This window comes from Pollachius pollachius (genome assembly GCF_949987615.1).
Source record: "Pollachius pollachius genome assembly, chromosome: 1".
Classification (NCBI taxonomy): domain Eukaryota; kingdom Metazoa; phylum Chordata; class Actinopteri; order Gadiformes; family Gadidae; genus Pollachius; species Pollachius pollachius.
Window position 1 is genome coordinate 19,230,667 of NC_136934.1, and position 10,637 is coordinate 19,241,303.

At 48.9% G+C, this 10,637-nt stretch overlaps 1 protein-coding gene across 1 annotated transcript in view; it reads left to right on the forward strand.

Annotated features, from left to right (window-relative positions):
• Nucleotides 1–9,096, forward strand: part of syn1 (synapsin I) — a gene marked incomplete at both ends in the record, with an annotated part of 9,152 nt that extends 56 nt beyond the window's left edge. The window contains 13 exons of the mRNA XM_079751547.1: nucleotides 1–315; nucleotides 864–921; nucleotides 1,856–1,947; nucleotides 2,042–2,198; nucleotides 2,306–2,395; nucleotides 3,170–3,232; nucleotides 3,331–3,473; nucleotides 4,157–4,231; nucleotides 4,330–4,432; nucleotides 5,524–5,673; nucleotides 5,982–6,051; nucleotides 6,743–7,277; nucleotides 9,069–9,096. The exon at nucleotides 1–315 is cut by the window's left edge and continues 56 nt beyond it. Coding sequence (XP_079607673.1) covers nucleotides 1–315; nucleotides 864–921; nucleotides 1,856–1,947; nucleotides 2,042–2,198; nucleotides 2,306–2,395; nucleotides 3,170–3,232; nucleotides 3,331–3,473; nucleotides 4,157–4,231; nucleotides 4,330–4,432; nucleotides 5,524–5,673; nucleotides 5,982–6,051; nucleotides 6,743–7,277; nucleotides 9,069–9,096 — 1,879 coding nt within the window. The remainder of the gene's footprint in view (nucleotides 316–863; nucleotides 922–1,855; nucleotides 1,948–2,041; nucleotides 2,199–2,305; nucleotides 2,396–3,169; nucleotides 3,233–3,330; nucleotides 3,474–4,156; nucleotides 4,232–4,329; nucleotides 4,433–5,523; nucleotides 5,674–5,981; nucleotides 6,052–6,742; nucleotides 7,278–9,068) is intronic.
• Nucleotides 9,097–10,637: the final 1,541 nt, after the last annotated feature.

Below are 10,637 nucleotides of genomic sequence, written 5' to 3' on the forward strand. Positions count from 1 at the left end.
TGGCTATATGACGGACCTCCAACGCCCTGATCCGGCTCAGCCCCCGAGCCCCGCAGTGTCGCCGGGGCCCCCGGAGCAGCGCCGCCAGTCCACCAGCCAGCAGCAGCCGTCTGGAGGTGGACCCGCTGCCGCTGCAGCCGGTGGTGGTGGTGGTGGTGGAGGTGGTGGAGGAGCCGGGTTCTTCTCGTCCTTATCCAACGCTGTGAAGCAAACCACCGCCGCAGCAGCTGCGACACTTACCGAAGCAGCGGACAGAGCCGGGGTGTCGAGCAGTGCTAAGATACTGCTGGTGATCGACGACCAGCAGACGGACTGGTGAGGAGAACCTTCCTGGTATAATGACCTATAGCGTCGCTCCAGAAGGTCGTATGATTAACCAAGTTCCATCCCTGGCATGTGTGTGGATGACGTTCACCTTGTGGGGTTTAGATGAGGTGAGGATAAGACTTATCTGCCATGCAGCAGAGGTTTAGGGAGAAGCCATTTTACAGCCTAACCTTTTTACAACGATGCATTATTTATCAATAAGTAATAATGCTGATAGCTGATAGCCTGTACATTAGGCCATTAAGGCCTTTAACATTTAGGACATCCAGTCTTAATTGGCTAAAGAGAAATGAGAACAAGAAGTGATATGATATTTTATGATACAATTAATTAGCTTATTTGTAATTATTGTAAACAACACAATACAGTACAACTACTATGACATGCATCAATTCCCTCAGTTAATTCTCCCCATAGTCTAAGGTGCAGTAGGTGGGGAAGTCGTTCAAATCAGAATGTTTTAAGGGAGCCCTTAAGTCATAATGTCCCAACATGTAATCTCTCTGGTGGCCGTCTGGGTTGTGGTTCTTCTGCAGGGCGAAGGTCTTCAGAGGGAGGAAGGTCCATGGGGAGTTTGACATCAAGGTGGAACAGGTGGGTGGCCTCATGAACCTCGTTTCCCTCCTCCGTGACACACAAACTTACCTGAACACCAGGCTCAGAGCTTCAGAGATCCACAGCAGAGGAGACATGAGGAACCTGGTTGGGATTGATCAGGGATGCAGCAGTCCTAGTGTATCACAGCAGAACTTCAGGGGGGAAGACGGCGCCATAAACCATCCAATACAAGGGGCGGAGTCACGCCTTGTTTCCTGGTTGTAGAGATTTTCTACTGGAGGAAAACTTCCTCGCCAGCCCACACACACTCAAACCGATCCCTGCCACCAGTGACAGGATTAGACGAAACAAAAATGAAGCAAAACAAAGTGAAACCTGTCCTTTTCACCCAGGTCTGACCTGGTCTGCCAGCACACGTTAGATATTAACGTCTGACTTGTTAGACAAGGTAAGGCTGGCTATTCCACTAGTAGAGCATTAATACTGCAGGGTTTAGGGTTCGAGGGCGGCCCATGTAACATCTTTCACTAAATACCCACGTTCCTGTAAGACGTTTTGGATGTAAGTCCCCACCAGGCTGCATATTATTAAAACATTTGCTATGCAGTTTACCATTAGCAATTCAGATGTTTTAAGCGGTAATTCTCCGCAAGCCTTTGTGGTAAATTGTTAACCAAAGCACCCTTTGGAGCTGCAGTATAATGAGAAGCACTGTGCTCTGCGAAGAGCTTCATGCTTCAGCTAACAAGCTGCAGGTCAAGATCCTTTCACTTTGAGGTCCTCCAGCGTTTTCTACAGGCTATTTTTATCCCCTTCTTTCTGGGGTTTCGATAACTTATCATTACTTGAGGTGCCTGGTTGCCAGGCACCCTTCTCCTGGGATGGATGTGATTGCTGCGTGCACAATGCTCAGGGGGAGGGGGGGTTGGACCAGAGATGGTCGTTGACCTTCTTGCCCTCCCACTTCCAGGCTGATTTCTCAGAGATCAACCTGGTGGCCCACTCCACAGGCTCCTACAGCGTGGACATCGACGCCATCAGAAACGGCCATAAAGTCACTAAGTAGGTGTCCTCTGGAATGAACTATTAATGGAGTGGCCCTCATGAATGTGGTCGTAGTGTTTCACTGATGGCCTCCCCTCCCCTGGGGCCCCAGGTCCTTTAAGCCAGACTTCGTCCTGGTCAGAGAGCATGCCTTCAGCATGGCCAGGCACGGCGATCACCGCAGCATCGTCATCGGGCTGCAGTATGCTGGGGTCCAGAGTGTCAACTCTCTACACTCGGTCTACAACTTCTGTGATAAACCATGGGTGGTACGTACCTGGGACTGGGCAGTGAACATACACTTTGTGCTATTCTTCATATATCGACTGTAGGAAACAGACAGGGATTTACGTTTGGTTGTGTTTGTCCCTCTCAGTTCGCCCAGATGACCCGACTGTCAAAAACGCTGGGCCCAGAGGAGTTCCCACTGATAGAGCAGGTTTACTACCCCAACCACAAGGAGATGGTGGGTAGTCTGGCTATCTGCTCTCTCTCTCTCTCTCTCTCTCTCTCTCTCTCTCTCTCTCTCTCTCTCTTCCACAGCAGCTGAGGCCCTCTCTTCGTCTCTCACTGCGGCGTCTGATTTGTTTTTGGAAGCTGGAGCAAGCGTAGCGACAGGGTCTTGATTTTCCAGGTCACTGTCATTATGCTGCACTGCAGAGACATCTGTCTGTCTATCTGTCTGTCTATCTATCTATCTATCTATCTATCTATCTATCTATCTATCTATCTATCTATCTATCTATCTATCTATCTATCTGTCTGTCTGTCTGTCTGTCTGTCTGTCTGTCTGTCTGTCTGTCTGTCTGTCTGTCTGTCTGTCTATAACTCTATCTATCTTCGTATCTATCTATTTATCTATCTCTATCTCTCATTTATCGGTTATCTATCTATCTATCTATCATCTTTCTATTATCTGTCTGCCGGACCGTCTGTATTTCAGTCTTTCTGTCTGTTTCTCTGTCCGTCTGTCTGTCTGTCTGTCTGTCTGTCTGTCTGTCTGTCTGTCTGTCTGTCTTTCTATGTATCGATCTATCTAACCATGCATCCATCAATCCATCCATCAATATCCATCCATCTAACAGTCTAGCTACCTATCTGTCTGTCTAGTCAGTCTGCCTGTAAACATTGTTTGAACAATGAGCAGTAGTTTAAATTCTTTATTAAATATGTTGGATTGAAAGACCCTACACAGTTGATTGGACCATTATAAAATACTTTTGTTGTCCCTTGGTTACAGCTCACTTCCTCTGTCTTCCCGGTGGTGATCAAGATGGGTCACGCTCATTCTGGGATGGGCAAGGTAAAGACCACTATTGTATTTACGCCTGGATTACTAGCCTGTGCATGCCATTGTTATATTCTTCTTACTGGAGGAAAATCTCTGGCCTGCCCACTCAGGTCAAAGTGGACAACCAGTACGACTTCCAAGATATTGCCAGTGTTGTGGCCCTGACCAAGACCTACGCCACTTCCGAGCCTTTCATCGACGCTAAGTACGACGTCCGCATCCAGAAGATTGGAAACAATTACAAGGCTTACATGTGAGTCAACATTTAGCGGTCCCTTCCTCCAAAATGTCAAGGTGCTGTGGGTAAGATTAGACAGTCGCAAAGAGAGACATCAAACGAGGCGAGAAGAGAAAAATACGAAGCAGCTCCACTCCGTGCTCCCGGTTTGGCGCCAGTCGCAGATAGAGACGTCAGCAACACGTCAGCAACACCTTTGCAACACGCCAACAACACACCCACTCGCATGTTGTGAAGTCTCTGTCTCTCCGATTCTCCAGACTTTACACTAGGGGCCTGGGCGGGTAAAATCCGGGTAACCTCTGGGTTTTATCTGTGGAAGGCCGGGCTTACAGTGCATCTGGGAAAGGGCCATTGAAGTGAGTAATTGATTCATGCACTTGTGGTTAACAGGCAAGATGGATTCTCTCCGCACGATCCAATCAGGACTTTTGTTCTATAATGGATCTGGTCAGAATTGACACGGGTAGTAGTCTGATATCTAAAATGGCTCATGCAGAAGGAAACAGTATTCACAGTGCATTTCCTTCTCTAATAGCTGTCGGGGACAATGCCACTTCTAACAAATGATACTCTCACAATAATACCTCCTAAATCCTGCCTACAGCACCTTAAATGAAACATGCAACAACAGCTTCATCTGCACAATGATATTGATAAAGTTATTGATGGAGAAAAAATGGTTCGTTTTACGATAGGAGGACTTCAATATCTGGCAACTGGAAGACCAACACAGGCTCCTCGATGCTGGAGCAGGTGGCCATGTCAGACAAGTAAGACCCGACATGGCAGCACCGGCTCTCAGAGCCAACATCGGATTTCTGATGGTTCTCCAGTGTTCTGGTTCCATCTGTTCACCCTGCCGTTCCAGGTACCGCATGTGGGTTGATTCCTGCTCCGAAGTCTTCGGAGGGCTGGACATATGTGCGGTAGAGGCTCTGCACGGCAAAGACGGCAAGGACTACATCATAGAGGTACCAGACCACAGCCTGTGGTGTCCGTGACAACGAGGAGGTTGTGGTGTCTGTGACAACGAGGAGCGTGTTCTCGTTCCTCAGAGCATAGCGTTGAGCGGGTTCTCCTTCCTCAGAGCATAGCGTGGAGCGGGTTCTCGTTCCTCAGAGCATAGCGTGGAGCGGGTTCTCGTTTCTCAGAGCAGAAGGAGGAGCGGGTTCTCGTTCCTCCGAGCAGACTGAGGAGCGGGTTCTCGTTTCTCAGAGCAGAACTTGGAGCGGGTTCTCGTTCCTCAGAGCAGAACGAGGAGTTGGTTCTCGTTCCTCAGAGAGCAGAACGTGGAGCAGGTTCTCGTTCCTCAGAGCAGAACGAGGAGCGGGTTCTCGTTCCTCAGAGAGCAGAACGTGGAGCCGGTTCTCGTTCCTCAGAGCAGAACGAGGAGCGGGTTCTCGTTCTTCAGAGCAGAACGAGGAGCGGGTTCTCGTTCAGAGATCAGAATGAGGGGCGGGTTCTCGTTCCTCAGAGCAGAACGAGGAGCGGGTTCTCGTTCCTCAGAGAGCAGAACGAGGAGCGGGTTCTCGTTCAGAGATCAGAACGAGGAGCGGGTTCTCGTTCCTCAGAGAGCAGAACGAGGAGTGGGTTCTCGTTCCTCAGAGAGCAGAACGAGGAGCGGGTTCTCGTTCAGAGAGCAGAACGAGGAGCAAGATCTCGTTCCTCAGAGCAGAACGAGGAGCGGGTCGACTCAATTTGCATTCAATTTGAAGAAAATAAATGCTAACATGCTAACAAAACCATTAGAATGTTGCATGCTGAAATCCACCATGCCAACACAGTGTTTCTGTGACTTTAAGCCACTGCAGTTCTTCCCCAGTCCACAGCTGATGTGTGAACCAGAATACTGTTCTGCTGTGGTTGGCGGTGGTCTAACTCAGGGAGACTTTGATAGCTGGGCTCGAGCAGGACACCATGATAGGTTGCTATGGCAGTTGTCCTTTGAAAGATCACCACTCGTGCAAATCGAGGGGCTGGTAGTAGCAGTGGTACTCGGAGGGCATCTACTGGCTCATCACCCGCTCATGAGGGCGGGGCTAATCCCGTCTCTCCCGGTCAGGTGGACGACTGCTCCGTGCCGCTGATCGGAGACCAGCAGGACGAGGACCGCGTCCACATCGCTGAGCTGGTGGTTTCCAGGATGAACCAGACCGTCCCGCGCTCCGCCTCCCCCTCGGCGGTCCGCTCCGCAGCTGGCCAGCCCCCTCAGGTGCTCAGACCATGAAGCGTTTCAGACTCACTGACTGCCACACACCCAGCCGTCTGGCCGGCCTCCACGACGAGGAGGCTCACGGCGGAACGGAAATAGAACAGAGCTGATATGCATTTCATTAATAGAACAGTTCTCCTTTGTTCTGTACTCCTCATGGTTATTATTACATCATCTGTTAAGGAAAATCCTGCCCTGAAGTGTATAAAAGATTTTCCGTCCAATCGGACTAATCATTAAATCTAAAAAACCTGGGTTATATGGTACTCTGTGGTATTGATGGCGGGCTGTCGGGGTGTTTCATGCAGAAGACGGTGTCTCCCCTGGCCGACTCCCAGACCAGGGTACCCCAGGCCCAGCAGCGCCCCCCCACGCAGGGTAAGATGGCCGCTGCAGCCCCCCTGCCATCACAACCCTGAGACTGGTGCCTTGTGGTTCAGCCGTTGAACTCTGCATTGCATTAACCCTGAACTCCCTATAGCATCAACCCCTTACTACCTTGTTATGTTGTCCGTGTTCGTCTGTACGGTTAATCAGACATTATTATATTATCTACAATAATTATGTGTTAGTATATATCTATACTGTATATACTGTATATTTACTGTAACAATATATACTGTAATACAATTCTCTATTTTACGATCATTTTGGAACATGTTGCCATGGCGAAGCTCAGAGGTGCTTTCGTTCAGCCTCATGTCTACACACCTACACGTACACATATGTATTTATAAACCAAAGTAGTAAAGACTATATTAAGTACATGTCCCACAACTAATATTGTGTCTGTTTCATACCGATGTTAAGAGAAACAACACAAGTTTATCCTGGCTATGACACAAATTTGAAAAGAGAAAGGGAAATGAATAGTCGTTTATACTAAAGCTGAGTGACTAAGAGCTTAGTTATAACTCATACCATAGGGTGTGTCTCCCTGTCTGCAAATGAGATTGGTTTGATTTAAAAGTGTTGTTGGTGATACTTACATTAAGCCAATTCACTTAACTTAACACAAAACTGAGACGGTGCAGACGTGTGTGAGGACTCTGTGGGTGTTGTGCTCTAGGTGGGCCCCAGCAGGGCCCCTCTCAGCAGCGGCCTCAGCCGCAGGGCCAGCCCCCTGCTGCCCAACCGGGGGCCAGCCCCACGGCTGCCAGCGACCCCGGCAGCCATCCACCGTCCTCTAAACCCGGCCAGGGGCCCGGGGCAACTCAACGGCCGGCACCAGCGGCCGGCCAGGGCCAGAGACCCCCCTCTGGCCAGGGCTCCCCCCAGCGGAGCCCCAGTCAGGTGCAGAGGCAGCAGTCCGCCTCCGCGCAGCAGAAGCCCGGAGGCCCCGGCCAGAAGACCCCGGGGGGCCAGCAGAAGCCCCCACAGCAGAGGCCCAGCCAGCCCCCTAGGCAGATGTCCCAGGGTGGCAGCTCCCCGCAGCAGAGGCCCTCCGGGCAGCAGGGCCGCCCCGGGGGGGCCCCGACCACCCAGCAGCCCCGACCGGCGGGCCAGGCAGGGCCGGGCGCCAGACCCCCGCTGCAGCAGAAGCCCCAGCCCCCCCAGAAGCCCCGCCTGGATGAGGCGTCCGCGGGCGGCACTCCAGCACTAAAGTGAGTAGACGTGTGAGCGCACTCCGCAGCTCGCCGTAGCCTCGGAAACGTTCCCTAAGTGCTAACAAGGATGAAGGGAAGGTCTTTCATCCTCTGCCTGCTTCCAGAGCTGCATGCCAGGACACATCCCTACTCCTAGATCAAATCCCCGCCCTAGTGCGCATGCAGCCTGCGTGTTTCTGCAGCTCACCCCTGCTGCAGCGCTTGCACAAGACAACGTTTATTTCCAGAAAGCGCGTCACTTTCATAGCAGCCGCATCACGCGGGCGTGTTTTTCCCCCTCATCCACCCATTCTGGCACTGGATGCAGATTGCCTTGGAAAGGTTGGATCAGGGGGAATTTCAGGTTCAGACCACAGTGCTAGTAGTACACGACTGCTCCTTAACCTTGTTTTGAAAACAAAGTAAGTAAAGGTGTGTGGATGAATACAGGTGGGTCCACTGTTTAGGAAACTCCTGGGACAACCAGAAAATAGGAAAGAAAAATAGGATTCTTACTTCAAATCATTAACATCAATGAAATATCGAATTTGAAGATATAAAAAATGCTAAAAGTTTTAATTTAAACGTGCAGTCACTTAAGGTTTTCGATATAATTAAGTCAGTATTATACTTATTATTATTATTATGTTATTTTGATCATGTGACTCGTCATTATTTTAAAAAAATACTAGTGCACTTGAGAAATACTAGTCCTCCCAAAATCGATTCAGCAAATCATGAACTGATTCAGTTGGTACTCCCTTATTTAAATTGAAGAAAAGATTGCTAGCATGCAAATTCAACCAACATGCTAACAATGCAATAACATTGTAGTAAATTTGCTGAAATAAGACAAGCCAACACAGTGTTTATGTGACTTTAAGCCACTGCAGTTCTTCCCCATTCCACAGCTCCTGTGTAAGCCAGAATATTGTTCTGCTGTGGCTGGCGGTGGTCTCAGATGGGGGGATTCGGCTAGCTTGGCTCAAGTGGGACACCATGCTAGGTTGCCACTTGGGCAGATCGAGTGGCTGGCAGTAGCAGTGGTACTCCGTACAGAGTAGGCACAAATAATCCAGAAATATCCCCCTTCTGAGACCACATGTGAACTACAAGTACGGTTTATATAGGTTTCTTTGTATTCCTGTGTAAATAGTAGACATCTTCTGCTGCTCAACGGCTAATATATTCTTGATGCAAACCGTCAAATAAGCAAATGAAAAGTAATTTAGAAAAAAAGAAATAGAATTGTGGAAACACAATGCAATATTATAACAGCAATATAAATAAATAAATATCACATTGTTCACTTAATAAAAATGCAATTAATGCGAACATACATAAATCATTAACCTAATCCTAGTGGATTCTGCTGTTTGGATGTCTTGGCATTGTCCTCAAACATGAGTCATCATTACATTCGTCTCATGCAAGTCTCCTTTCCCGCATATGATGAGCTCATCGTACACAAACACATGACAGGAAGTGCTCCCCTAACGTCACTGGAGGGTCACGCCTTGCCCTCGTCCTGCCCTCCCACCCCGCATGTTGACCGTCTACATGGGTTTGCTGCATGACTTAAAAGCCTCTCCCTCCCCTCTACCCACACTCCTCTTCCCTCCTCCTCCTCCTCTCCTCCTCCTCCACCTCCTTCTCCCCCTCCCCCCTTCTCCTCCTCCTTCTCCTCCTCATCTCCGCTCCTTCCCCTCCTCCTCCCCTCCTCCTTCTCCTACTCCTCCAACTCCTCCTCCTCCTCCCCCTCCTTTCATAGCAAGTCCCAGTCTCTTACCAATGCCTTCAACCTTCCAGAAACACCGGAGACGTGGGCCAGCCTTAGCCGGGACCAGCTGAAGGCTGAGGCCGTACGCAACCTCGCAAATCTTTTGCTAGTCTGTTTTCCGACTGGGGGTGAGCGTGAAATGCCCCCAGTGCAACTGACAATAACATGGACTTACAGGACGGAGGAACCTCTACTCCCCTTCATCCCACCCCCCAAATCAAACAAGGACCAACAACATGTCACCTTATAATGGTTCTCTCACACTGAGGCCAACGTGAACCCTAAAACCCCCACTGCCGCAATAGGTTAAACAGTAAAACACAAGGATAGTTAATCGATGTAGACTCAGTCTGAAACATTCCTTGACCCACTGAAGGCGCAGATGCCTGGGTGATTCAATGACTCATATACTCACACTCATTGGCTGTGTGTTCCTGCTTGCACTTGTAGAAGATCTGCTTCCATTATGCGTACCCGCACACACACACACACACACACACACACACACACACACACACACACACACACACACACACACACACACACACACACACACACACACACACACACTCTTAATCACTTACACACCTCTGTTCCCACAGACACCGATTATTTCACAGACACAGACAGGCACTCTCATAAACATGCACACACACACACACACACACACACACACACACACACACACACACACACACACACACACACACACACACACACACACACACACTAACTTTCTTTGTCTCAAATTCACACTCATGCACACACATGCAAGCACACCTATGTACAGACACACCTTACAATCCCAAATCAAGGGTTTCTTCTTGTTTGTTGGTGGCATGGCGTGAAATATGATCTTTTAAATCAGTCAACAAATCATGGGATGCCTAATCAAATCAACCCAGCTGTAAACTAGATTGTTTGGTGTTGGTGACCGCTAGACATCTTATTTCTGAGCTGTTTTCCAATCATGTCTGTGTTTTAGCTGCATGTCAACATGGAGGTATTTGATCCCCAACCCCCGGTAGTATTGGCTCTTCTTTGTAACAGTGTCGTCAATCGTAGCTCAAGTAGTTAGCATCGTAGCCTTATTTGGTGTTGTGGGAATGTCGTCGCTGCCATTTTGTTCTCTCTCTTTATTTCTCTCACAAACCCTTCACCTTAATAGCATGCCTTGTGAGCACAAGAGTACAGTCAAATGGTGAGATCCCAGGGTTGCCCACTTTGATTGTGACGCTCGTGCTAGGGTGAGGGCCTTCCATTGTGATTTTGTGCGATTGTTGTTGATGTCCTAATGGTGCTGAAGGAAATGCATGGTATTCTGTTTTTTTTTTTGTTTTTTTATGAGCTTGAATGTATTAAGTACTATTGGACTTTTTTGCACTCATTATACAACAGAATTATACTTGAATTCAATGACGCTGACTGATGTATAGACTTTTTCAGGTTTGTTTGATCGCCAGAGGAAAGGACAGTGGTGATCCATGCACAGGCTTTCAGGCTGAATGGAAGGGATCAAATATACTAGAATACCTAAGGGCACAGCAATCTTACTACCATGTAATGGGTGGTCAGTGACATATGAAACAAAATTATGC